This window comes from Lutzomyia longipalpis, chromosome 3, assembly GCF_024334085.1.
Source record: "Lutzomyia longipalpis isolate SR_M1_2022 chromosome 3, ASM2433408v1".
Taxonomy (NCBI): domain Eukaryota; kingdom Metazoa; phylum Arthropoda; class Insecta; order Diptera; family Psychodidae; genus Lutzomyia; species Lutzomyia longipalpis.
In genome coordinates, this window is record NC_074709.1 from 18,043,426 (window position 1) to 18,070,753 (window position 27,328).

At 36.2% G+C, this 27,328-nt stretch overlaps 5 protein-coding genes across 8 annotated transcripts in view; 2 read left to right on the forward strand and 3 right to left on the reverse strand.

Moving 5' to 3' along the window:
• Positions 1–27,328, reverse strand: part of LOC129792365 (transient receptor potential cation channel subfamily A member 1) — a 1,125,827-nt gene that overhangs the window by 182,006 nt on the left and 916,493 nt on the right. The window lies entirely within an intron of this gene.
• The window catches only part of LOC129792430 (PIH1 domain-containing protein 2), a 927,269-nt gene that overhangs the window by 182,006 nt on the left and 717,935 nt on the right, over positions 1–27,328 (reverse strand). The window lies entirely within an intron of this gene.
• Positions 8,438–20,981, forward strand: LOC129792455 (uncharacterized). Of its 3 annotated transcripts, none has more exons than XM_055831523.1 (4): positions 8,438–8,684; positions 17,019–17,165; positions 18,948–19,015; positions 19,094–20,981. In XM_055831523.1, exons 2-4 carry the CDS (start codon positions 17,021–17,023, stop codon positions 19,388–19,390), a joined length of 510 nt encoding a protein of 169 aa, XP_055687498.1. In that variant the 5' UTR covers positions 8,438–8,684; positions 17,019–17,020; the 3' UTR covers positions 19,391–20,981. The 3 variants fall into 3 exon arrangements, with proteins under 3 accessions (XP_055687498.1, XP_055687496.1, XP_055687497.1); XM_055831522.1 differs by lacking the exon at positions 8,438–8,684 and adding an exon at positions 14,940–15,980; XM_055831521.1 differs by lacking the exon at positions 8,438–8,684 and adding an exon at positions 14,921–15,980 and having other exon boundaries at positions 18,948–20,981.
• On the reverse strand, positions 20,899–21,967 carry LOC129792459 (uncharacterized). Its single transcript, XM_055831527.1, has 3 exons — positions 21,790–21,967; positions 21,167–21,577; positions 20,899–21,110 (listed from the first exon to the last, which is right to left on the reverse strand). Exons 1-3 carry the CDS (start codon positions 21,839–21,841, stop codon positions 20,986–20,988), a joined length of 588 nt encoding a protein of 195 aa, XP_055687502.1. The 5' UTR covers positions 21,842–21,967; the 3' UTR covers positions 20,899–20,985.
• LOC129792375 (vacuolar protein sorting-associated protein 35) lies at positions 21,995–26,988 on the forward strand. 2 transcript variants are annotated; one of them, XM_055831375.1, is made up of 5 exons: positions 21,995–22,114; positions 22,421–22,619; positions 23,076–23,747; positions 24,933–26,478; positions 26,552–26,988. In XM_055831375.1, the coding sequence occupies exons 1-4, from the start codon at positions 22,112–22,114 to the stop codon at positions 26,471–26,473; spliced, it is 2,415 nt and encodes an 804-aa protein (XP_055687350.1). In that variant the 5' UTR covers positions 21,995–22,111; the 3' UTR covers positions 26,474–26,478; positions 26,552–26,988. The 2 variants fall into 2 exon arrangements, with proteins under 2 accessions (XP_055687350.1, XP_055687349.1); XM_055831374.1 differs by lacking the exon at positions 21,995–22,114 and adding an exon at positions 22,119–22,244.

Below are 27,328 nucleotides of genomic sequence, written 5' to 3' on the forward strand. Positions count from 1 at the left end.
GTCTCAAGATGAAATATTTATTTCACATTTCACCCCCCATGCCCCGTGAGATCTTTTCTTAAATCTCACGATTCATCAAATTCATCATCCTAAAGCTCATGCCGGATCAATGGGGTGGGGGTGCAGGCACGGGGGATGCTGGGTCACGGGGGTTGTACTATATGTATGGCGAAGGAATATTCCCCAATGGGGTGCGCAGAAAATGAACGAGTCTCGAAGAGATTCTATGCCGCTTTAATTAAGCCTTGTCATTTATCATTTTTTATGGTTTATTAAATTTATATTTTATACCATCTTCAGCGCGCAAATCCTTTGTGGAAAACACATTTTTGGACTGAGTGGATACTACTTCTTCTGTTTTTTTCACTCGCAGATTTCTATGCGAAATAACGTGGGGGTAGGGAATGGTGGTAGCTGCCAGGGGTGGCTGGGCTATCGCGTCAGATTCAAGCATTTCTCGTGTCAGTTGGATCACTTTGATGGGGTCTCCTCGCAAGAGGAAATGACATACAATTAAGTCAACGGATTACCGGGGTATTGGAATGGAAAAAGGAGTTATACTTTTGGCGCGCACAATCTCGCGCTTTCAATTTGCTATGGCGGCAAGAGCTCACCAGGAGATGCTAATTGATAGATTTATTTTCACCCCCGCCTTGGTTTTGGATGGTGAAATTAACGCAGAAAGACCGTCATTATTTAAGTACTCACAGCCGTCGACCAGTTGCGACAAATTGAGGGTCAAATGGTTCGTAGGGAAGATTTATTTTCCAGCTCTATGCGGCATAAGGAATTCTTCCAAATGCCACACTGAAGATGTTTTAATTGTAAAATGAGCTGAAATTTGTTTGTAGGCAGGAGGGGTGTTTGATGCTTAAGGGTTGATTTTGATAGGCTTGAATATTTGATAAAACATTTCTTGGTCTATTATAGGACTTCATATTAACCCTTTCAGGTCCACGATCAATCTAGCGAGCTGATTGAACTAAAAATAATTTTTGTAGGTTCCTTTGAGCTCAAATAAGACATTTTTGGAAAAAAATCCCAACATAAAAATTTTCGGTTTTTTGGGTATTTCCTCCTTCCTGATCTTGTGAGTCCTTAGGAATGTCCTTTCGTGGTCGTAAAATGATCAGGAATTATAAGGACATAGTCTTGTACTAATTTGGACTCATTTAAAAATCAACTAAACAAAATGAAATATTTTTAAAATTGAATCTTTGGATCAGTGTATAACCCAATGGACCTTAAAGGGTTAAAACATAAAGATGTAAGATGAAGAATTTTGTGAAAGCCGAGAAAATTAATTTGTGTTTTATCTGTTTTTTGTTATTCTTTGATTTTAGATATAAAATAGCAATTCTTTTTCTTAAATAACCTTTTTTCAAGAAATCTTATCTTTAGTAAAAATACAGGTTAAAATACGTTTACTCTTACGCAATAATGGGCCTTATTTAGCGAACAAGAAACCCTTGAAATCTTTGAATTTTGTACTGAAATTTAGAGATTTCAAGCGAATTTAAAGGGTTTCTTGGTCGTTGAATTAGGTCCAGTTTTTTTACGAAATTTTTAATTTAAACACATTGAAGTTAGCTTTTAGAGGTGTCTGTAAAGCAGTTTTATGACTTAAAATATGTTAGTTTGACCAAATAAATTATTTAAAAGGTCTCCCTCTCCCCACACACTGTGAATCCCCACTGTAATCATACATAACCCATATTAGTTGGTATACCACAATCGTGGCATACCAAGTATTGTAATCGTCGGAAAAACCGACCACCTCAGATCGGGCTCAAACTTGGTATGAGCACGTTTTAGACATCCCACATTACGAAAATGGTGGTGGAAAATTTTTGATCCGGCCGGCCGGCCTGCCGGCCGGCCGTCCTGCCGGCCGGTGCGCCAAACTTTGCCTTATAGCTCAAGAACGGTAACAGATAGAGACTTCCGGTTTGAAGTTTTCTATAGAAATGTGGGTGTAAATTTTCATTTTTTCGCATTTTCAAAATCCAAGATGGCCGCCATCCGCCATTTTGAAACACCGTCAACCACTTCCCTTATAGCTAGAGATCTGAAATTTTAGTATGTTGTAGGGCTTAGTGAGACGTTTTCATCAACAAATCATACTTGAAAATCGGTCAAGCCGTTTAGCAAATATGGCGGTCTAAAGCAAAAAGTGTTTTTTCGATATAACTCGAGAACGGCTTGACCGATTTTGACCATCTTGGTATCAAATGAAAGGTATCAAGAAGCCCTACAACTGTCTAGAACATTCCAAGTTCCAAAAATGACCGCAAGAGGCGCTAAAATCAAAAACAAAAATTGCCTAACTTTAAGGGGCAATATCTCCGAACATCTGTTATCGTTTTCCTTTAAATTTTGATATGTTATAGCCTGACTCAATATCTATCACCAGTCCGAAAATGAAGAAAATCTATGTCGCCGTTTAGAAGATATAGCCATTTGAATAATTCTTGAATTTGAAAAGTTCTAAATGCCATATCTCTTGAACCGCTTGTCCGATTTTGCCCATCTTAGTATCAACTTAAAGGTTTTGCAAAACTCTACAACTTTCTAGAATATCAGAAACCTCTAAAACCATTTCTTCCGGACAAAAAATGCCAAAAACTGTTTTTGTAAAACAATAAACCGCCATTTTGTGTTCTGGAGGTGACCTTGAAATGTTTCTAAATATATGTCAGATTATGGCTTATTTCAATACCTTTCCATAACTAATCACGAAATTTCTGTAGGTCTAATAGAACTTAAGATATAAGCATTTTAATCTGTCAAATTAAAAAAATTTACAAGAAAATCGTCTTTGCCTACTATAGTACTCACAAATTAAATTACAACGCATAGACTGACCCATCCGCGTTGTGGTATACCAACTCTAATAACTGGACGCGTTATGATTGACTTTTTTATCGTTTTAGGCTTAAATTATAGCCACACACCATCGTGTATTAATAATGCAAACCCAAGGGAGTCCCTATCCTGATGACATCGCAGATTTTGAGAACCCTCCTAAGCAGCACTTATTTACATAATTACGCGCTCCTAATTATTGTTTACGAAATTTGTTTACACAGAACGTGCGTTCTTTTTCACACGTAAAAAATGAATCTTCCATGTCCATCGTTGGACACCGTAAATTAATGCAATTAAAGGCACATATACTTTAGCAGGGATCGCGATGGGCTTTGATGATATCTGCAAATTAATCAATTTGCAAATTTCCGCGTGGAGTGACTGGGAAAATTAGTTGATGGACCCAATTTCACACGCAATTTAAATGCAATGCAATAACTTCATAAATAATATTGGACTATGCGAGAGTGGCTTGATTTATTTAGGCTTCTTTGAGGGCCAATTCGTCAGCATCAAAATTCAAATGAATCCCAGAATGGCGTATACTTTAAATTGCACGAAATATTTCATTCGTCAGGGTGCTTTTTGTGTGCTTTAAAAATTCATATTCAAGACCATTTGGAAAATTGCTTATGAAATTACAAATATTATCCTTGATGATGGGATTTGGGAAGCGATACGTGTTGGTGGAGTGGAAACGGCGTCTTTTCACCATTAGTTTTTTTTTCCTTCTATCTATTAGACTAGAGCATATTTATGAGCCAATTTAAATAATATTGTGGCTTCTTCGAGCCCCTCCCCAACGACAGCTCTGCAGCTTCTCGCGTGTTTCCCAATTTCACGAGAAAATTTTCCGCAAGAGCAGGACAAAATATTTATGATGAAATTTGGATGGTTTTTTGAACTTTGAATCTATTTGGTACAGAAAGGGGTGATTGATGTGTAGAAATTTAAAGACTGCAAAATTATATTGAAATGATTTCGATTTCTTAATTGCGCTGAGGATTCTGTGGATGAAAAAAAGGAACGAGAAGGGTAATCAGAGGAGAAAGAACAGGAGGACGCAAAGTCGGGACAGTTAGAAAAACATAGGACCCCAGTTTGAAGCTACGTACCTGAAAGTCCACCGGATCTCTTAATTATAATTAATTATGTCCTTACAAATATTTCTTCATAAGGCCTGGTTTTCCTAATTTCTTCGTCAATCTGCAAAAAATTAACAATAAATTCCATCTAATTGGTACCTACAATTAATCAGACGATTCAAGACAAATTAATAAAATCAAACTTTCCAAAAGTTCATCGTCAAATCAATTTGGTCAGTCTGTAAAACTGATTTGCATAAAAATCATTGGGGAATCGTATCGCTTGGTGATTTTGAGAAATGTTTTTGCAATTAAAAAGTTTCTCAGTATCTTTCGAGAGTCTCGCTGGGCGCACCCGTGAGAAGCAATTAAGTGCGCGAAGGAACGTGAAAGGGACACGAGTGAAAAGTTAAGGTCAAGCATTTCTTTAAGGAGTATGTGTGTGTGGAAAAAGCTCGCTTTTGTTGGAGGAGACCAATAAGTATGGTGGAGAATAATAAAATGTGCTCATTTGGAATAAATTAATATCGACCCGGCACACAATCACGTTTCCCACCATGTTGCGTGTATATAGCAAAAGTGCCACACACAGGTCCAATTATATGTAGGTGACGTGAAATTGTTGAAATAAAAAAAGAAGTAAAGAAAAAAATACCAGAGGAAGGTGAATGAGAGGGAAAAAGAGGTAACGAAACGTCATTCCATTAAATCGTTGTCGTAGTGCCAGTCGCCCTTCGGTAGCATTAATATATTTAATTTCGTGGGACAGTCCAGTGTGTATTCTCAACCCGAGTGGCCCCATAAAATCAATTATCCACGAACCACATCTGATAATCGTGCCCAATAATCAGATTAATTGATGTGCGTACGTAAATAAATTATTGGGAGCTTTTAGTGCCTATTTTGTGTGACAAGGGAACACTTCAAATTTTCACCCCCCAGCACGCAGACCCACCCCCACCAGGTACCTTCCAGTGGAGACAGGTAATTTAAAATTTTGCACCCCGTCCCATCAGCCAATCATCCCCCATCCCCACACACAGCGAGCACTAATTAGCCACGAAAATGATATTATTTCGTTCATTTTGAAAGCCAAAATAGATCTTTTTCGATGGCCAACAAAATTAATGTTGTGCTTCGCATCAGATAAAAGCTCAGGGGTATTGAGTAGCAGCCATTTATATGTATTTTATTCACAATACCGACATTATAGTAAAATGTAGTTTGGTGCAAGTAGTTTGTGGTTGGTTTCAGCACAATCAGTTGCACATTGAATTAACCACCAGAATCGCTATTTCACTTATCACACCATGCAGAACAAATAAACTGAAGGCGGATGAGCTCAAAAAAAGAACGAGAAGTACCATAGAAAGACACAAATTGCACTGAAAACTTTAATAATGACCCTGAACTTAAACCTTGCATAATTTTTGGTTGCAATTCCAATAAAATAAAGTTAATAGTAACTCGTTTTGGTGTGAGTGTTTCAACTTTTTAATTTTATTAAACCGGCGTCGTGAAGGTTATTCTTGGTTGGTAACGAGTGTAGTTATTATGGTAGTTAGGACATTCTAGGGTTCAAACTTAAATCCTATCCAGTTTTTCAATTTTCTCATAACTTATATAAAACTAGTTTTTCTGGTTAAAATTACCTAAGAGCAAGTTCTGGAAGGGATATTTAAAGTCAGTCTAAAATTTGAAAAATATGATAAATCGGCTTTGATTTTCGACCAATATTTAATCTAGATCAGACATAATTCTTACTTTTTTTGGATTAGTTTTTTTAGCTTAGACCTGACTTAGTTTTAATTTTCAACTATTTTTGGCTTACTTTTGAGCTAGTTCTGATCTAGGTCTCACCCAATTCTAACTCTTTTTGTCATATTTTTGAACTAGTTCTAATTTTTTGGATTAGTATTGACCTAGGTCGGACTTTGTTCTGATTTTTGTCTAATCTATTTCTGACTATCTTCTGGCTTAGTTTTGATTTAGGTCTGACCTAGTTATTACTTTCTCCTGGCCTAGTTTTGCTCTAGTTTCGATCTAATTCTAACCTAGTTCTGACTTAATTCCGACCTAGTTCTGACTTAATTCCGACTTAGTTCTGAATCATTCAGACTTAGTTCTGACGTTGTTTTAATTCCAACTTGGTTCTGACCTAAATTTTGATTTAAATCAATATTTAAGAAGTTTAATCAAAGAATTTATGCTTATGTAAATCCTGATTTAAATATTATGGTCTTAATGCAAATTATATATCTTTCAAAATTCTTCCGGGTCACAGAAATTTAATTTTATCTTCCTTTATATCTTAAACATAGAATAACATTCATTAATATTTATCTTTCGTACAAATCTGCATATTTCCCAGATTTACGACCGCGTAGCTTCTATACCTCCAGAAACTCCGGAATTGTAATTCACATTTCTTTCTCTGCTAAAATGTACATAACATAAAAGAAAAGAACGAATGCATTTAATTAATTTTTAGCTGGTCCAGCCGGGAAACCGTGTACTATCGCCTGGAATTATGCAAATTGCACTCTGTAAGCTTTTGGCGGGCAAAAAAAAAGCTTGCATTTCAGGCAATTCCAAATTGTAGAAAAGCGTTGGAAAAAAGGTAATTTAGTCCATGGCGGAAGGAAAGAGTGCTTGGAGGTGAATGTAGTAAGTTGAATCATTGATTCTGTGTTGGAGCATGGAACCTACTTCTTATCTCGTATGAGCTCATTTTCCATCCAAACACGGAAGCTTTTCTCTTGTGTATCTTCCCATTGCCTTTCCCCATTGGGTACAAATTGCTCCTTCCTCACCATCCACGTGCTGTGTGCCGTATATGTCTTTTGCGCTATGATTGAGAAAAATTTATAAGTTCACCTACTTTCGGTCAAGGAGACGATAAAAAAAATATCACATGGAAGACATCTCGTGAGACAGAAGTCGCACACTTGAGCCGTAGCCGCTCAACCGGGTAGATCTTTGTAGTTTCTTGTTCACATGAAATCAGCCACGTTGAAGCTAAAGGGAATTTTCTTTTTCTTGTTGGTTGTTTTTTTTTCTCTCCTCAAAGTGTTGATTGGAGGAAAAGCTGGAGGAAAAATGTTGATGATACCGATTCCTGAACGAGCTTCTTTTAGCTATGGACCACCACCGTGTAAGTCCTCTCTCCACCTACAATTTAATACCACCCACCCACCCTCTCTGTGTACAACACACCTGGTGCGCTCGTGCCTTGACGACTCAATAAAGCGCAAAACAGGGAACGATCTTGAAATGTCTCAAAACGTGTGGCACAAATAAACTGCACTTTATCATCGAGCTCGTTCCCGTGAAAACACCTTAAACTTACATCTTATTTTTTTTTCACCCAACACGATTTATGTGCAAATTATGATTGAGGAGTGTGTGAGTAATAATGGACAAGAATACAAATTACAGCAAAACATAACTCTTTATGGTGAAGAAAAAACACGAATTTATGTTTGTTGAGCTTCATGTTGCGTTGCAGTTTTCTTCGTTTTTTTTTTTTTTGGAGAAGGGTGTCGTGGAATTTTTTGTGCTGGAAATTTTCCTTAAACTTCAACTCGCAACATCTATGCTAAGTGTGTGAAGTTAGGTACTATAATTAGTCGTTTTAATTAATGTTCCTCGTTGTGACGTCTCGATGGCAAATAAATAAAATAAACCGGAATGGTCATTTTAAAGTAGAAACTATAATCAGCCACACGTGCTACGACGATCAGAAGTTATTTGAATTGTATTAAGAAATGTAAATTTTCTTCGGAGAATATTTGTTTGTTTTTTATATTGTGTTTGAAGTATATGCTAAATTTAGAATATGCGTTGCAAGAATATTAGTTTGGTTTTTATGATGGAATCTATTTTTGAGAAAATTATAAATTTCAGATATATATAATGGGAAAACATTTTCTCTACACTGAAACACTGATGAAGGTCTCTTTAAAGTCGAAAGCTCATTGTAAAAAGGAATTCTTTATAAGGTTTTTGGTTGACTTTGAAAAGGAATCAATCATTCTTTGCCAAATGTACTCTCAACATGGCTAATTCTGAAAAAAATCGAGCATTCGGCAAAGTTTCCATCATCCACCCCGTGACTTAGCATCTAGGAGGGTACAGCAGGAGAGTCTGCAACGCCGGGAAAAATACCGGCAAGACGCTATCATGGGTTGAATAATACGAAAGATTTATAAAACTCTAATTCATTCACGAGATTATTTGTCTTAATACCTTCCGTAATCTTGTATTCTTCTTTCTGCGTGACTCTCCCCATCTCATCCGTGCGCATTATAAGAATTTCATACAAATCGTCATCATTTGCCCCGCGTAACAAACAAGAAAGTCATAAAATATCCACAATCTATTCGTAGTGTGACTGTGGAAAACAACAAACATTTGAGTGTGAGATTAAAAAGACATGCAGGCTAATTTGCTGTGATGATCCCCTGGAGGTGTTCTAAGCAGACCCACCTCATATCACTCCAGTAGCTCCAACGAGCAACATTGCACGTATTATGTGAAAATTTGCACTGAATTCTCAAAAAGAAACGATAATCCCCACATCATTAGCAAGTGTGTGCTAAAATAGATGATATCAGTGATCGCATAGGGATTCAGAGTAGTGATTGTGTGGTGTATCAAACGTTATATGCAAGATTCTTCAGTGAAAGGAAAATATTTCTCCGCAGGGATATATCCGGCACATGTGAGACAGTGAGTATATTAGAGAAACCCAAAGAGGAACCCAAATCTCACAGTCTACCTCACAAATTATGGGATGAAAGTGAAATTTTATTTGTTTGCTTTACGTTAGAATTTTCTAAGAGAGCGCAGAATTGCGTTCTTAACACATTCCCACTATTTGCTTTCAATCTTTACCTCTTTTTAAAAAAAATCAATTCGATTATTATTTTAAACGGCTAAAAAAAATTGTATAGTCAGGGCCTTAGCCCAGGAATTCACTGAGATATGTTTAAAGATTTTTTTACACACATTCGGATGTTAAAATGGACTTAAAAATCAATTAAGGAGTACAAAAGCTTAGATTTATTAAAAAAAAATATATCAAAACTTGCAATTCTAACGTTTGACGTGTTTTCTCGAACGTTTCATTCTATTGACTTTTTTTTAAATTTTTTAACGTTCGTTTTTTTACTTTTTACGTTTATTCTAACGTTAGACGTTCTTTTCTATCATATAGCGTTTATTTTAATATTTGACGTTTCTTTTCCGCCGTTTATCGTTTTTTCCTAACGTTTGACGGTATTTTTCTACCTTTTAACATTTATTTTTACGTCTTAAGTTTTTTTTTACCAATTAGGGGAGACCGGGGTAAAAATAGTCAATTTGCGTAAATCCTTATCTGCAGGATTCCCCAAGGGCAAGAAAATTTCCTCGATAGGTCATTCTTATAGGAAATTTCCTGGCCTACAACTTTGTCTCAGACCACTTTTCTCTATCTCCACGGGAAATATGAGTTTTCGAGCTTTTCCTAAACCCTTCCGCTTCTGACTTTTTTTAAACGGGACGGGTAAATATAGTCACCAGTTGGCTAAATAAAGTCGGTGGAATTTTCCGACATTTCCAATGATTTTCCACCTGAGAGATTGATAGTAGTTGATAGCTAAACTTCTCACCTTTTGATCCGCGACAAGGAATTTCACTTTTATACGCACTAAAACAGAGAATTTTGCGATTTTCTCAAACACGCCATTTTGCAACAAATGAATAGAAAATATGCCAAAAATTTCGATCTCCCATATGATTTACATGGGATGACTAGATCTACCCCAAGGGGTATGTTTTGATTCAAAAAATTGTAGAGAAAAATCATTAAAAGTTATTGAAGAATACACCTTGGCAACATTTTCTGCACTAATCCAGCTAGTGAGAAAAATTATCAGATTGGAAAATTGCTGAAGGAAAACTTCGGAAAACGCGTTTTTCTCAATACGCAAAAGTTTGGGAAATGGGCCAAAAATCAATTTTTATTTTTAACTCCTAAAGTACTGATCGGATAACCTCAAAATTACTGTCAAAAATTATGGGTTGGTAGGGCTTTGCACCCTAATTTTTTCCGATTTTTCCGATTTATATTTTGGGAGAAATTGGCATTTGAAAATTCCAAAATGACTATTTTTACCCCGGTCTCCCCTAATGTTTATTCTAACATTTTAAACCCCCTTTTTTATATTTTTAAAACACCTGATTGTGAGGGAAACCTGAACAGAACAGCCTAAATTTTACTGAAATACTCCTCATTTCTCTATAAAATTTTTAATAATTTGTTGAACATATTAAAACAACTTAAAGGTAATTTCCCCCACATATATAACACCCCTATTAAACAGACTGTATGCGAATGAAGAGATTTTCTTTGTCACTTCAACTCAATCCACTCCACTTCGCACACGAAGATGTAATTCCCCAAATATTTGCCAAAATGTCCATCGTCTCTGGTGCTACTTCTTCCACATGGTTTACTGAATTCCAATAAAAAAGACAACCGAATCGTCCTTCGAGGCAATCACTGTATGTTGGATGGCACCAGAAGACAGTCAAAGCTCCCGGAAATAAATATAAAGAACTGCACGGAGAAAGACATTCGTTCCACACCCTTGATTATTGCAAATAAAATGATGCTTTATCTCTTGATGTAGTGCGTCTGTGGCTCTGTTTGCCGGCAAAATGACTTAAATGTAATATTGTTATTGTGTTGTTATCAATGGTGTCACCTATCGTGGCATCTTGTGTATCTCCCCACTCACAGAATAAATAAATAATAATGCCAACAAGAGAATCTTCTTCGCGAGCACACCAACTTTTTCTCACCTCGTTCTACCGCGAGCACAATGTTAGGAGTAACAATTATTGCCTACGAGGTAAATTGTCGCTTCGCTCCAATTTACCTCGCCCCGCTTCGCGGGGATTTGTTGCGCTTCGCGCAAATTTTAGAGGAAAGAAAATTGTGATGGTTTAATTGAGGCCACTTATAAATCCCGGAGAAAAATTTCGGAAAGAGAAGAAATCAATTTCATACAACACATTAGGCGCCAAATTCAAAAATTCGCAAAAACTGCATGAAATCTCTATGGGGGCTACCTGAAGGGGGGCTTTGGGGGGAAAATGAATACGGCCATCTGAAACCGCCTGTTATAAGGAGCCTCTGTACCAAATTTCATCGCGATCGGATAAACGGTGTGGATTTGTATAGAAAAGTCGGAACGACGATTACCAACAAACAGGCCTTTCTTTATTATATAGATATTTGGTTATTATAGATATTGCGAGAGAACGTGTGGGAGGGGTGGTCAACTGGGAGATTTTAGTGCCATCATTTGAGGCCTATTGATGGCGATATAATTCTTAATGGTGTCAGTTCATTATGTTGCTGATTAGACGATATGGGGACAACAACAAGAAATTTCCAATAATTCACTACCCTGTAGCATCGAGGAAATTTATGTTAGAATCGTGGGCGGGTGGTGGAACTAAATAGGCCAATTTGTCCAGCGATTACTGGAATTGTTATCCAATTAGGTATAACTATTAAAAACTATAACATTGTCGTACCAGGTTGATTAAAGAGGAACACCTGTCGATTGCTGTGAAACATGACGGTTATGATTTATGCTTGAAAATAAGATATTTGTTTATAATATTTGTCTTAATTTGTATCAATTTGTGCTATTTTTCATCAAAAAGCGCAAGGAACAACCAGGCGCCTCCATATTAAGACATCATACATTATTTCCTTCTTTTTTTTTTTGATAATTGTAATAGAATTGTATATTTTTTTTACCCTTAAAATCTTTTTCTTATATAAAGAGGAGGCGCCAGGTGAGTACCAGGCGTCTCCACTGCAATCTATTCCAATTTTTTCAAAAAGTTAAGTGGAGATGCCTGGTAAAGATTTAATTTGAACCTTATGTGACCCTTTATAACCTCGCTATTTACAAAAATATCGTTAAAAATTTTGAAACATTACAATAAAAAAATCACGAACTTTCAAACTAACCACCTGGGAAAATTCATCCTTCTGAATCAGATGACAAAAGTGAAATTTGATTCAGAACCTTCCGGTTTTATCTCACATAACGTGTCACATCATCATTCCTTCCTACTACTCTTTATATAGTGTGTACTTTATTATTTTTTTCCGCGATGAATAAACAGAAAAAACTTTCGGAGATAAGATGAGAAAAAATGCGTCATTCGCATTATTTGGAAACCCCTCCGGCATTATTGAGGCAAACAAATGCACGAAAATATACAACGTGGCGAATTCTCGCAAGAAAGAAAACAAACATTTGCGCAAAAGAGACGTCTAATTGAGAGAAGCCTTGGAAGAAAATATATTTAAATATTCCACACCAGACAAAACCATTAAGTTTCACGAACTTTGTCCAAATATTGCACCAGATACAGCCCCCGGAAGGAAGTGTGAGGGCATCTCTGTACCATTGCACGTGGCATAATACGGGAAAGAGAGAAAATAAGTATCATTAAAATGAATGGTGGAAATGGTATGGAGAAAAGAGCATTACCGACCCAAATTCAAACTAAAATGTGCGCGAAAAAAAGGAAAACGAACAAATGTGTTGAAATGTAATAATAGAAATTATCACCTGTATTTATCCCATTATTGCTTCCCCATTGTGCTCCCCCGAAAAAAGGAAAGAGAATTGGAACACATAGAACAGAGGCAAAAACAGGTAAACGAATTTTAACATTGCCAGAGAGATGTTCCACCATTAAACGTGGGCACCATCAATAAACATGCTTTTGGGCTCACGCAGTGGACGATGTGATTATCTGTATATAGAATTTTCTCATGAAGCCCATTGAGTGCTCCCCCAAATCGCAACAGTGTGCTTAACGACACGAACAAAAGGAAACCCATTAAGGGGGTTTAATTAGGTTCTTTGGCAGAGACAACGCGGAAGACAACATTCGGTTTATGTTTGAATTTGCTTAGGCAATATATCCTGTCGTATTAATAATATACTACATCCATATCACCAAATACATACATATACATTGCAAACAAATTGGTAGATAAGCAAAATGCCACTAAAATCACTAATAAAGTTATCATAGTTTGCATAATATTTTAAATGTCTATACAGTCGTGCTCTCGTGGTAGGACCGTCGTCAAAATGACTTCTCCGCGGTAAAACGGCTTCAGAATGAAGTATTTTGCCTTCGCAGTGGGACAATTAGTACTATTGGAAAGGTAGGATACTAATTGTCCCACTGCGAAGGCAAAGTTCCTCATTCTGAAGCCGTTTTACCGCGGAGAAGTCATTTTGACGACGGTCCTACCACGAGAGCACGACTGTATGTTTATGATTAAAATGTTTGATTATTTGATTTCCGCATATACAGGCACATGCAAAAATTATTTATTTGAATTTATTGAATTAGAAAATTGCTATAATAATAGTTTTTGATTATTTTTTTTCGCAATAAATTAAAAAATATTATCAATGTGTAATTTCATAAATATTAAAAATTTGTTTGTCTAACCCTTCATCCACTATAGGCTTATTTATAAGGCAATCCAATTAAGGTCTCTTAAAACTTTAAATACTTCTTAATAATTAGGGGTGGGATAAACAAAATTATATCTTGTTATTCTTTAAGATTAGAATAAAAAACATATTCTATGTTTTTAAATTTAATAATTCATATAAATTGATCACGTTCGAAAGAACTTAAATATTATTATTTTTCTTGCAACATATGCACTTAACTGATTTTATTTCAAATTCAACAAACACGGCATAACGTATATATATAATACGATTGTTATCTAAAACTATCTTGTTCTAATATTCGCACTAATGATTATTTTCAAATTGATAATTTGTCTAGACTGAAGAAGTTTTTCAAAAAAAAAAACGTCGCTTCCTCTTCAACTTGTTGATAAAAGAAAACGAAGGAATTAGTGAAAACTTTTTTCCTTTCCACATACTTGAACCTAGTTTAGATGAATCATTCTTTTAAGTATTGTTATTCATCAGTTATTTTGCGAAATTATTGCTTAAATATTTATACAGACATTTTATATACCTATGGACAATTTTTTACAGACACAAGAAATGTTGGCATTCTTCTTTTTTTCGTAACTTATTTTATGGGTGCAATATCCTTTACACGACGATCCCGTATGGCTTCTCTTTTAATTTTAAAGTAAAATTTATTTTCTTTTTCATTTCGTATAATTTTGTATAGATGTTTTTTATACAGAGATGTATTGTCTAAAAAAAATCAGAAAAAAACTATTAAAAACAATATTTTTTGTTATTGTCGTTTACTTAAAATTCTAGTGAGAATAGTAGATAGAATTAAAAAAAATCAAAGTTATGTTTTTTTTTAAATAAAATGCGAAACCAAAAAAATGCTGAAGATAAATGAGGAAATTAGCCGGTTCGGATAAAACTAGAACTAATAGATTTAAATTACCAAAAACATTCTTCTTCACTTTTCCAATCATTTAATTATTTAAATCTGTGAGTTGATTTATGGTAATTAATGTAAAGATATTCTATGTGTTTTAAAAACTATTTCTTATATTATGTGGTCAAACATGGAACATTTTAGTTTCCAAAAAATGTTTCATGTTATCTTGATCATCACTACCAAAAAATTAAAGCTTTTGCTTAGATGTAGGTACCTTAGTTTTGAGTGAGTGAAACGTATAAGTTTAATTCTCTTAAAAGCTTTAAACATTAATTTAAAAATTTATTTAAAACAAACTAATTTAATCAATTCTTTACATTGGAATTGAACAAAAATCTAAATTCTTCTTGATGATCTTCAATGAATAAATCTTCGTTCATAGTCAATAACCTCTAACGGCAATCTACACAAGTTTAAGAAAAAATACCCATCAATGTGCCAAAAGTCAGTCTTTTATTTTCTCTATCTTGCTAATTTACATGAAATCACTGAACTATTGCTAAATTTTCCCTTCTGCTCTCTATTCATCCTTTTATGTCTAATTCATCAGACAGTTGTTCTATATATAGATATACCGGATGTAGTATGTTCTCTTTTGATATATAGTATGTACTGTACAACATACATACATAGCAATTCCCTTTACCCCAGACACAATCCACCCAACCACGTGCTATTGTTGTTTTGTCTGTCGATTTTGGTACGTGTTGAAAAAAAAATTGCAATAAAGCCTCTCACCGGCCGGCGGGACATGAACATTTTTGGTCAGGTGCAATTTATATAAAACACATGTCCCTCATATAGATAAACACACGTCGGTGGAGATATGGGAGGTGGTTGGAGTGTGGCGTTACCTTCCCCACCACCAACGCTTCTTAATATATACATTAAAGCAGTAATAAGCACTTTTCTCCATCACCTCCAATTTCACACACTAAGAGCGAGAGGCAAGGTGAGCGAGTGAGATAGGTAGAGGCACGAGCATAAGAGTCACAGACATTTCGGTAAAAATTCTCAGTTCAACAAATTAGTCAGTCGTTCAGCCTTAGTCAGAAATCACACGCTGGAGAGACGAGTTCATTTTTTTTTATGAATAAAGTTCTGCCGGATTGTGAAATTTAGTGGAAAAGGAATGAGTGTGCGATAGAACCCCAGAATTTTTTTCTCAAGTAGACAATTCTATTTTATCACTCTGCCACTAATTTGCGGGAACGTGATTATTCTTCTCGTTTAAAAAAAAAAAAGAAAGTTTTGCATAGAGTGCATAGGGTGGAAAGTTTTTCTATTTGTGCCTTTTGGAATTCTTTCATTTTTTTTGCGTGTGTGCCACAAAACTTCCGGACTCATTGCCACGGACACTTAAACTATCCCCTTCCACCCACCGCCAAACTCTACAAAAGGGGGTTCTCTGTACAAGATAATTGCGGTGGAATAAAATCATTTATCACCCTCCCTGGGTGACCCCCTTAATTTGAAGTCATTTGTATCCAAAGCACGCCATCATGTGGACGAGAGGTATTCGTACGAGAAACGATAATATTTCAGGTAATTATTGGGAATGGTCAGCAGAACACTGTTACTTCACATGTCGTCACTCAGGTAGCTGCGTGGCCTTTTGCATAGGCTACAAGCTAAGCTCGTACTTAAGCACCATCGCGCATTTTTAGCACCATTATTTAATCTTTATTTCACAAATTAAAAGGATATTTGCACTTACAAGCTTATTCTTGAAAAATACTTTTTAAAAAATGCGTAGACATGCAAATGATAATATTTAGCAAGTTTGTCTCACATGCAGGGGGAATTTAGCTGGCTATTCTTAATGTATTTTATTATAAGAATTCTTTATTTATTTTTTTATTTTTTATGAATTAGTTTTACTTATACTTTGTTCTATGCTCACATAACTGAAGCGAGAATTTCAAAAATTCTTTGAAGTAGGTACCTACTTACAAATAGTTTAAAAATTAATTAAGAGATAGTTTAACAAAAATTTAATTAAATTCTAGTCATACATCATTATGGTATTTTAAGTAATAAGTTTTTAGTAATAAGTATTAAGTAATTTTCAGCAAAGATCCCTATTCTAATAAAAATCTTGTTATTTTTTTCTTTTATTTGTCATTTACATTTTTTTTTTTGGAAAGTTGGCTATGAAAAATTCTATAACTCTGACAGCTCAAGCCGTCTTATTGAAGAAAAAAAAATACAAATATCTACAATCTCTTATAAAATATGCTTAGAACACTTCTTTAGCTTGGCAATAGAACGATTTGGAATAAAAATTAAACTAAACGTACTAAACTAACCTTAGAATGTATTTACAAATTGATTTCTTTCAATTTTGTACATTTTTTTGTATAAGTTCACAAATATTTCTTCACCTAGTTCTTTTTAGTTTAGAAGAACAAGTTTCAAATTTTATTGTAAGTGTTAAAATTTAGTTAAAGTTTAAATTTAAAACACTTAACTAAAGGAAAGTAAAAACATAATTTTCCACCAAATAAATTCCCCTTTACGTGTCCCCCAAAACATTTATACTAGTTCTCACCTGATTCTTTATTGAATTTCATCATTTTGCAGTCATGACGCTGGAGGAGTCTCGCCGGACACAGAGGCCATACCGCTATGGGATGATCCTCCTTTGCTTTGGAGCTTTGGCAAATTGGCTGGGACTCGCAGAAAATTACTCAGACCCCATCAGATATCTCGGCGTAGCTTGTATCATAGGTAAATATTTATTTAAACAAGTTAGTCTCATACCCTAAACATTAAAGCATTCCGTCCATTCGCGCATTGCTCCATTTTGTGTTACCTTTTCCGATATCACAAATTTTATGGGCTCATTTAGCGAAATTGGGATTTGTCCACTGTGTGCGGCTGCTTTTGTAAATAGTCACGATAATTGAGTGGGTAATTGCAAATTTGCGTAAGAGTTATGAAATTTTTTTCCTACAATAGTATTTTCCGACTTGGATTTACGTACGTACGTACTAAAAATCTCTACGTTGACTTTTTAGCTGTGACAGCAGCAGATTTTTTTCTGTAATTTAATGTGTAAATTGAAATTTAGAAAAGCTGTCCGCGTAAAAAATACATATATTAAATTTTCCCACCGTGATAACAATTTAGCGGACATTATCACTTGTGCGATGAAATCGTGACATGGGAACAGAAATATTGTGCTACAAGCATTCAACAAACTCCACTGTTTTCATGACCAATATTATTGCACGTGGATGAAACTGTCACATGTGCAAACAATGAATAATTTTGCATGTTATTTTTATAAATAATGTCACATATAGGGACATATTTTGTCACCAAAATCAATTAGCAAGTCCTCGATATTAAGGCAAAAACCATTTTGAGTTTTTAATTTGAAGCAAAAGAAATATTTTTTTATCTTTCCAGTAGTTTTTTTTTAAAATATAATTTAGTCTGGTGGTAATATAAACTTTATAAGTATTTTTCCTTTTTTTTGTGAAGTTAACAATAAAATACCCGATTTGGATTATTTTAGGATTTAAGGATATTTTTCACTGTTGAAGTAATTATAAAAACTGCTTAGAATTTTATCAGAATTGCTTTTTGTTAATTAAACTTTGATTCGAAACCTGTTAGAATATGTTTTAAAAATGGGGTTGATTCTGATAAAAATCGCTTCATTTCTTACAATTTAATAGTTTCAAGAGTTTTGGAATTCTGTGAATAATATTTCAAGATTTTGATAGTTTATTTCTTTCTTTAGTAATTATTATAAAAGAAATATTTTTAGGAAGTTTCACAACGTTTTTGGAAAAGTAAATCTCTGTTTTTTTTTTCCTTTAAATCCTATAATTTTTTTATTTTTGAGAAAACAAAAAAAGGATAGATTTATGACCGAATTAACCCTAATGTGGAATCTTCTTTTAAATTTAGACTAAAACACAAAACATCGCCATTTTGAATTTTAGTTCTTAACGTAAATACATAATTAAGAATCTCTGAAGATCAGTTAAGTTCCAAAGATATAGCAATTTCCCTCTCAATGAAAATCTTTATAAAAAAAAAAGCTTTATTTTTGTTCGAGAACTGGATAGAAAACGGAAACAATAAGAGATTTAGGGTATCAAAACAACACAATCTTACTGCGTCGAAATGTGCTATCAATCAGGTACTAGATTTTGCCACTATCAATGATTTACAGCACGTGGTTTGATTAAGAGTAGAAACCAAATCAGTGGGAACTTCCCAATTGGGTGAAGCGCTCACCTTTTCTATCTCTGTGCCATCATAAAATTTCTTAGGGATGGGCAAAGTGGATTGCCAGGATATAAAATCACGTCGTAAAATTTGAAAGACGGAAAGAGTTTTATGATCCCAGGAAAAAAAAAGTGGAGAATCAATCGGGAAACTATTGCGCGAAATTAGACTTTTGTGGATGAGACGGAGTGTTTCATTTCTTTCGGGTGGTGGGGCGAGAACACTGTGTCAGGAAGTAATTAAATGGTTTGTCTTGTATTTCAACAGCTGGTGCCCTGCTAATATGTACAGCCATGTGCTGCTGGCTCCATACACCACCACGCACAGCGGATGACGTGAGAAACTACCGTGAACTGGAATTATCTCCCTCGCAGCCAACTGACAGGACCTATGTCTTCTTTTCTCTCTTACAGCACTCACCAGATCCCTCCGTACACGTCATCGGAGGCGTCTCGGATGAGAATCGACGCGAGAAGCCACCAGACTACGACACAGTGGCCATTGCACCGCCAAGCTACGATGATGCCATCAAGCTGACACCTGCTGTATTCCTGCATCCGCCACAAACCACGCAGACCCTAACGCAGACCGAACGTCCCAGCACACCAGAAGTGAACAGCACCACGCCTCCGGTTGCATCGACGTCTGCAAACCAAGAGGTGGCCATTACCATACCGTCAGCATCAGCAACGGACTCAGTCACGCGGTGATTAATGCCCTCTGGTGGCAGGAACGCATGGCGGGAGTGTGTGGACACCAAATAGCTACCCGTGGGACACGCAAGAAAACTCATATAACAAAAAATTGTGCCTTGAAAATCCGTCCCCATCCATCTCTGTGGTTATAATTTGGGAGAGAAACACCGTGTTGTACAGCAAGTGATTAGATCCACGGTGCCGATACGAGGGTGGTAACATGGTGTCTCAGTATGGACTTTTTACGCCGCACGGACTCTAGAGTGCGCTTTAATGGCCATATAAATAATAACTTTACTACTTAATTGTCTCAGCGGTGCTGATCCCTTCCTATTTATAGACCAAAAGAAACGCTCTTGTACGTTTAAAGCTCATCAATACAAGTACTTAGCTCTTTCGTTTGTATTTTTTAAAGACTTAATCGCGGGAGAAAAAAAAATAAGTGAGGTGACAGTGATAACCATCGACGGTGACTTATGGCTAAGGAGGCTCAGTGCAATAACGTACAAATTAGTGCCTCTGGCACTAAATCAACAAGTTGCTAACGAGTCCTCTAAATAATTTGTAATTTGCATTGGCTGGGGAATGTTTTGTTTTGAATTGAATCTTGTAGGTTATGAACAGCAATGGCGGACGGCTTTAAGTTGTTTGTTTTTAGTTAAACTAATTTTATTCAGCTGAAGGACCTCTTTTAGTTGATTAAATTGATTAACTAGTCTATGAAACTTAATATTGTACTTTAAGGACTGATTTAGGCAAAGAAAAAAGCACATTAATTAAGCAAATTAATTTTTTTCCTTCTTTTCAAACCACAAAAACATTAGATTTTGATTGAATCTGATTTTTACACGAAGACTGTCGATGAAATACGAATGAAAGAAACATAAAAAAATTAGCTGGAATTCTATGAATTTATAAATAGAACAGAACACGTTGAAAGCAAGAATACCTTTCAGATTCCTTCAAATTGTAAAAATATCCTAATTTATAACCTAATTATTTCAACGAAATCGTATATTTCGCGATTTTACAACAAAGACTAAACTTTAACACATTCCGCAGAGTAATTAGAATTTAAACCACCTGTTACAGGTGAAATATAATAATTAGACAGGTTATCTTTTGCAAGATTTCCTTACTCATAATAAAAAAAGAAACTGTTGAATGATAAGTTTTATTATTTAATTTTCACAAGGAGACCAATTAGACTGGCAATATGAATTCTTCTAAGCATGGTAGCATCTTTATCATTTCCGCCATTCTTACTCATGGAGTCGTTATATTTTTTTTATCAGGCTATATTTCTTAGAATTTACCTCGATTGCACAACAAAGAAAATCTCAGCAAAACCGTTCATATCCTCCACACAATGGTTGTCACTTGTTTGCACCTCTTCTTCTCAAGTATCTCACCTCATCCGCTAAAAAGTTCAATTTATTTACGCGTAACAGCAAAGAAGAATGACCTGGTCCGTAAACTCATTATCAGCCCACAACTTATGTATACTTATTAATACAAGTCTATTGATGATGTGATAATTTATTATCAATTCTGATAAACATAGCGCTAAGAGATTGTAAATAAAAAAATATTATTTTACGTAAAAGATGTCATCTCATTTCTGCTTCAATTATGGCGAATCCCATGGCAATGTCGGCATTTACATAGAACTGGTACTCCCAGACACAGGACATGTGAACTAACTCTGCATGACTCAGAGCGAAGGCGATGTTTTCTTCGGAAATAAATTAAATTAATAAAATATTATTTATTTTTCAAGTAAACACTCACGTTTGACGAGTTTCTTTATTCGGAATTCCTCCTCAAAAGCCCTCAAAACTTCTTCGGCAAACTTCTCTGACTTTCTACTATTCCAACTTTTTAGAACTGCATTGGCGTCCCTATCTAGTTTCACTAAGGCTGAGATTTGTTTCACCACACCACGAGTATTTTCAACAATATCTTCTAAGGACTTCAGGAGACTTTCTAACTCCTTACAAAATGGCACCAAATCATCGGGAAATTGTAATTGTTTCTCAAGAGCTTTGCATTTTGCCGTTTCAATAGCTCGGCAAATATTTATTCCTTTTCGATGATAAACCCGCCATGATGCATAGTTTGTAGTTAAATTCTGAAGGATCACAATTAGGCGTTTTGTCAGTGGAGATCCGTCCTGTGATGGTGATTTTGGAGATTTAAAGGCTTGAAAAGGGTATTCAAATTCATTTAAAAAATATATATTTTAGGTTAGTTTAGTATCTATGTTTTATTTTCTATGTTTTTATTTCTATATTTTAAACCAAATATGAAAGTTTCACAAAATTTCATGAAATTTTTAATTTTCATGAAATATTCTTTCACACTACAAGAGAGGTTATACCTCCCTGTTTACTAAACCTAGTCCAAATACTTACAGAGATTGAGAGAATCCACCGATGAATTGTGCCTTGTAGGCGTCTTGGCCATTTTAATTATAAAACTACTTATTAAAAAATTTAAATTTATTCCCAAAATCCACGTAACTCCATAAAAAAAAACCCGAAAAATACGCAATTGTTTTCAATTGAAGCAGGGGAGGACAACCAAAAATCCGCGGGCCATTGGACATCGTGGACACTTCGGGCATAATTGCGCGCAGTCGTTTTTCGAAAGAATAAATTCGTCACTGAATGTCAAGAATCGATTTTGATTAACATTTTTGCTGGCTTTTATCAGGAAATTTCACTGATAAATATTATGGTAAGTGCACGGTCATTAATCTCATTCAACAGTTCACACTGCGATACGGTGTTTGTGCGGTAGAACAATGTATCCGTGGAGTTCTCCGTCCTACAATTCATCGGGTGGTCTACGGAAGACCCAACAAATGGTCGATTTTCTCGATTTTTCTCTTCCTTTTTTTGTGCTTCACTTCTCTATGCTTTTTGCATAACATCGCGACCGGATATTAATTTATATTGCCAAATTGCAAATTTTGTAGCATACAAAAGATGTTTTTTTGGAGTGAAAATTTAGCGCCTAATTGAGGTTATGATGTCATTACAGCCCCAGACTCCAGTCAATTCGGCCATGGATGAACAGGAAAAGCTTCTCGGGGATGCCATTCAGACGGTACAGAGTCAAGCATTCCAGATGAAATGTAACCTCGACAAGCAACGTCTCATGGATGCTCTAAAGTGCGCCTCGACGATGCTAGGTGAACTCCGGACGTCATTGCTCTCCCCAAAGAGCTACTATGAACTCTGTGAGTGTCCCTTTGATGATAAATTTCATTGAAACTTTGAGCATGTTGGAAATTTTCTCTCTAAACAATCAATAGGACTTGTAGGTCTTATAGGTCTTAACTCCTTTTACCCTAACTCTAGGAACAATTAATGTATGACTAAATACATTTCTTATTAGATGATCTGCCTACCAGCCTACCCTATAATACTTTGAATATTATATTTCATACTATTTGCTATCAAATTTTTTTTAAATGTTTCCTACTCTTTACACAGATTTAAAATTTAAATAAGCCTAGATTTTTTAGAAATCAAGAGATTACGAAAATATCCCTAAAAAATCCAATTATATTGAAAATTTCATTGAAATTTTCACGGAAGTTTCGTATTATGGGAAATACCTAAAACACTGTCCGGAAATCCGCCACCTTGCTAATCACATCCATTTCTTTCTTTCTCTTCGAAAATACAATCAGACATGGCAATAACGGATGAACTGCGACATCTGGAGCTCTATCTCTTTGATGAATTCCAAAAGGGGCGTCGTGTTCCGGATCTCTATGAGTTGGTACAGTACGCTGGCAATATTGTACCCCGGCTGTATCTCCTTATAATTGTGGGCCTTGTCTATATTAAGACAAATGCCTCACTGAAGCGTAGTATCCTCAAGGATTTGGTTGAGATGTGCCGTGGTGTACAGAATCCCCTGCGTGGCCTCTTCCTGCGCAACTACCTACTCCAGTGCACGCGAAACATTCTCCCGGATACACTGACATCCACTGAGGATAGCGATGGCACAGTGTACGATTCCATAGACTTTGTCCTGATGAATTTTGCTGAAATGAACAAACTCTGGGTACGTATGCAGCATCAGGGGCATTCGAGTGAGAAGCAGAGGCGGGAGAAGGAACGTGAAGAATTGAAGATTCTCGTGGGGACGAATCTTGTGCGGTTGTCACAGCTGGAGGCAGCTACATTGGATACGTATCAGCGGCTAATCCTTCCGGGAATTCTAGAGCAGGTTGTGAGCTGTCGGGATGCCATTGCGCAGGAATATCTAATGGAGTGCATCATTCAGGTGTTCCCGGATGAATTTCATCTACAAACACTTGATCCCTTCCTCAAGTCATGCGCTCAACTACAGCCAGGTATGTTGCATAACCATTGCGTGAGACCTGATTTTTGCCCATATTGCCCTGATTCTTGCATCTCCTTGGCTATAATGCACACCATTATGGGGAGTTTGATGCTTCCCATTGTGCTATTTGTGGAATTTGTATAGTTTTTTGCTGCGGGTGATAAGACAAGTTGATAAATTCACTCTGCCTACCGATGACTTCACAATATTATCTGTTTACACTCTGGGAGGTTTTCCGAAAGCCTTGGATATGATCACTTGTTGAAATTCATTTAAAATTCTACATACATTTATATCAATATGTTTTGGATATATGACAGAAAGGAATTTTCTAGAATAACTAGAAATTAAGAAAAAAATCAAAGAAGTTTGCACCCGATTTTACATAAAATATGAAAATTCGTGTATTTCTCAGCGCTTTTCCGGGAAATTACAAGACTTTTCGTCAGTCTTTGACAATGCCGTATGACAATTTAAAAATTAAATTTCGTTACCTCTTTAGGGACTCACTCCTCATACTGTGAATAGCTCTCTTTTGCATATTTATCGGCTTTGAAGGACTCTTTCCGTATTTTTGGGGATGATGCTTTATTTTAACTGTGACTTTTCACAACTAAAAGATGAGATTTTGTCACTGAAAGGGAGAAAATGTGATTTTCCGGCTCTAGGAGCAAATTTTTCTTTATTGTTTATTACTTTCGGCAGCGCAAATATTCGCGTGTCCCTCCTCACTGAAATCTCTTTTCGATCTGTCAAATTTCATCAATGACATTTAGTGATGACTTCCAGACTGTTTTTCCAGTCGATATTGGAAACCTTCCAGTGATCACGACTTGAATGCTACGTGCCTATGAAATGTGCCAATTTATATATATTGAGGTTATAAAGACTATTTTCAAAGATTTTTCAGCTTGTTTCGTTTCTTAATTTCACTGGCTTTCTTAAGCCCCTATTCGTCTACACAATTTATGTTTTCCTTGCTTTAAGAACGTTTAAACCAACTCTTACGCTTCTTTTTTTCCCATCACAATAAACCTGAAGCTGACATTGAATGTTCCAAACTGTCAAATCGATTTCTAGTCGATGTTTTCGATGTTATTCGATCCTTAACGGTTTTCCCTCATACTTTTTAAACTAAAACAAGATTTATCTTTAAGAAATCATTCAACGGCATTCTTTTTATTAATTCTTACAGGCGTCAATGTAAAGAACATCATAATATCCTTAATTGATCGCTTAGCGGCGTACAATCAGCGCAATGGGAAGGGTATGGAGAGTGAAGGAGTCGCAACAGAAGGCGATCTCACGGCTGAAGTTCAACTCTTTGAGGTGTTTAGCATCCAAATTGCGAACATTGTGCAAGTTCGCACGGATATGCCGCTGGAGGATACAGTTTCCCTCCAAGTGGCACTAATAAGTCTCGCCCAGAAGGTCTATGGTGATCGCATTGACTACGTGGATAAAGTTCTTGAGACGACAAATCACATCCTCGAGCGTCTCAACATGACAAGTATCCCGCACACGTTGACGGTCAATCAGGAGCTATCACGTCTCTTAAGGATGTGCGTGGACTTTTACAGTGTCCTCACAATCCTACAGCTGAAGTTCTTTGCGCCACTTCTTGAGAAGTTTGACTACAACTCCCGAAAATCTCTCGCCCTGTACATTGTTCTCAACATTCTGGACAATGAGACACTCATCCCGACGGCGGAACAGGCAGACAGTGTGCTCACTATGTTGGGACCATTGATTACAGATCAGGAAGATCAACCTGCTACAAAACCCGATGCGGAGGATTTTGCCGAGGAACAGGGGATTGTGGCGAGATTTGTGCACCTCCTCAAGTCCGATGATCCAGATACACAGTACAAAATCCTCCAGACAGCCAGGAAGCATTTTGGTCAAGGTGGGGCATCCAGGATAAAGCACGTTCTCCCACCTATTGTCTTTCAGGCCTTCCAACTCGCTCACAAGTACAAGAGTATCAGCGATGAGGATGAGATGTGGGACAAAAAGTGCCAGAAGATCCTTCAATTCTGCCATGGGACAATCACAGTGCTGGCCAAGTCGGAATTGCCCGAATTGGCACTAAGGCTGTACCTTCAGGGAGCTCTCTGTGTTGGACAGATTGGCTATACGAATCACGAATCCGTGGCCTATGACTTCATGACGAGGGCATTTTCGCTGTATGAAGATGAGATTAGTGATTCAAAGGCCCAATTGGCCGCTATAACGCTCATAATGGCCACATATGAGCAAATGACGTGCTTCAGTGAAGAGAATGCGGAGCCATTGCGAACAAATTGTGCCCTGGCGGCATCGAAGCTTCTCAAGAAGCCCGATCAGTGCCGTGCCGTTGTGACGTGCGCCAGTTTATTCTGGAGCGGCAAGCAGAATGGTGGGGAGATGCACGATGAAAAGAGGACGCTGGAGTGTCTGAAGAAGGGGGCACGGATTGCATCGCAGTGCCTAGATCAGGGGGTTCAGGTGCAGCTGTACGTTGAACTCCTGAATCACTACATTTTCTACTTTGAGGCCGGCCATTCGGGTATTACGGTGCCCATACTCAATCAGCTCATTGCAAAGATCAACGAGGAGCTGCCGAATTTGGAGCAATCCGAGGAAACTAAGCAAATTGAGGTGCACTACCAGAACACAATGGCGCACATCCGGAATAAGTTGGAGAGTTCCGAAACAGGCCTGGAGGCGGCATACGCGGGAATTCAGCTGAACTAATAGATGTAAGTTCTTCCTTTTGAATCCCTCCCCCAAAAACAAAAACGAAATTCCACATTAAGTATCCTCTCTTTGCAGTCCAGAATGTCTGTTGTGTTGTGTCTCGAACAATGAGATTGCGAATCTTTCCCCAAGGTGTGTACATAGTTGATAAAAAAAAGAAAGGAAAGGAGAGAGAAAATTGAGGATAATTTATTTTGGAAATATGCTCCTGCTCAACACAGAATAAAATTCCCCACAACACCCTAAATCCCATTTTAATAGTATTTTTATTATTTAGTAAAAAAGAAAATTACAATTTATTGATCCCTCTAGAAAAAAAGAAGAAAATACAGAAAACAGTTTTATGTGGAGATATTTTTACAGAAAATAGAAAGAGAGAGAAGAAATTGTGCACGCAAAGCTTCTTTCCCATTTCTCAGAGAGGCAAGAAAAAAAAAATAATATGAACGAGTGAATTACGAATATTGTGTATAAATGAGAGAAAATAAATAAATATAAATTATATCCATTAATTTATTAGTTTTCTTTTATTTGGGATTGAAAATTACTTTTTTAGATGTTCGAAAAGAAGGTCGTTGGATGTCGAAATCGTTGGATTCAAATTGTTTGAAAGTTCCAAAATCGAATGTAGAAACATGAAACATTTCTTTTAAAACATGAAACATTTAACGTTTAAGATTTTATTACGAGATGGCATAAGGAAAAATATCTTCGCCTCACTCTGCGTTTTGTGGTGGTGTGAGTGTGGAACGTGTAGAAAAACATTTAAAAAAAAAATTAAGTGTTGTACGACGAAGTTTATGATCAAAATGTAAAAAAGTAAAAAACCCCTTTATAGGTTCCCACAAAGTG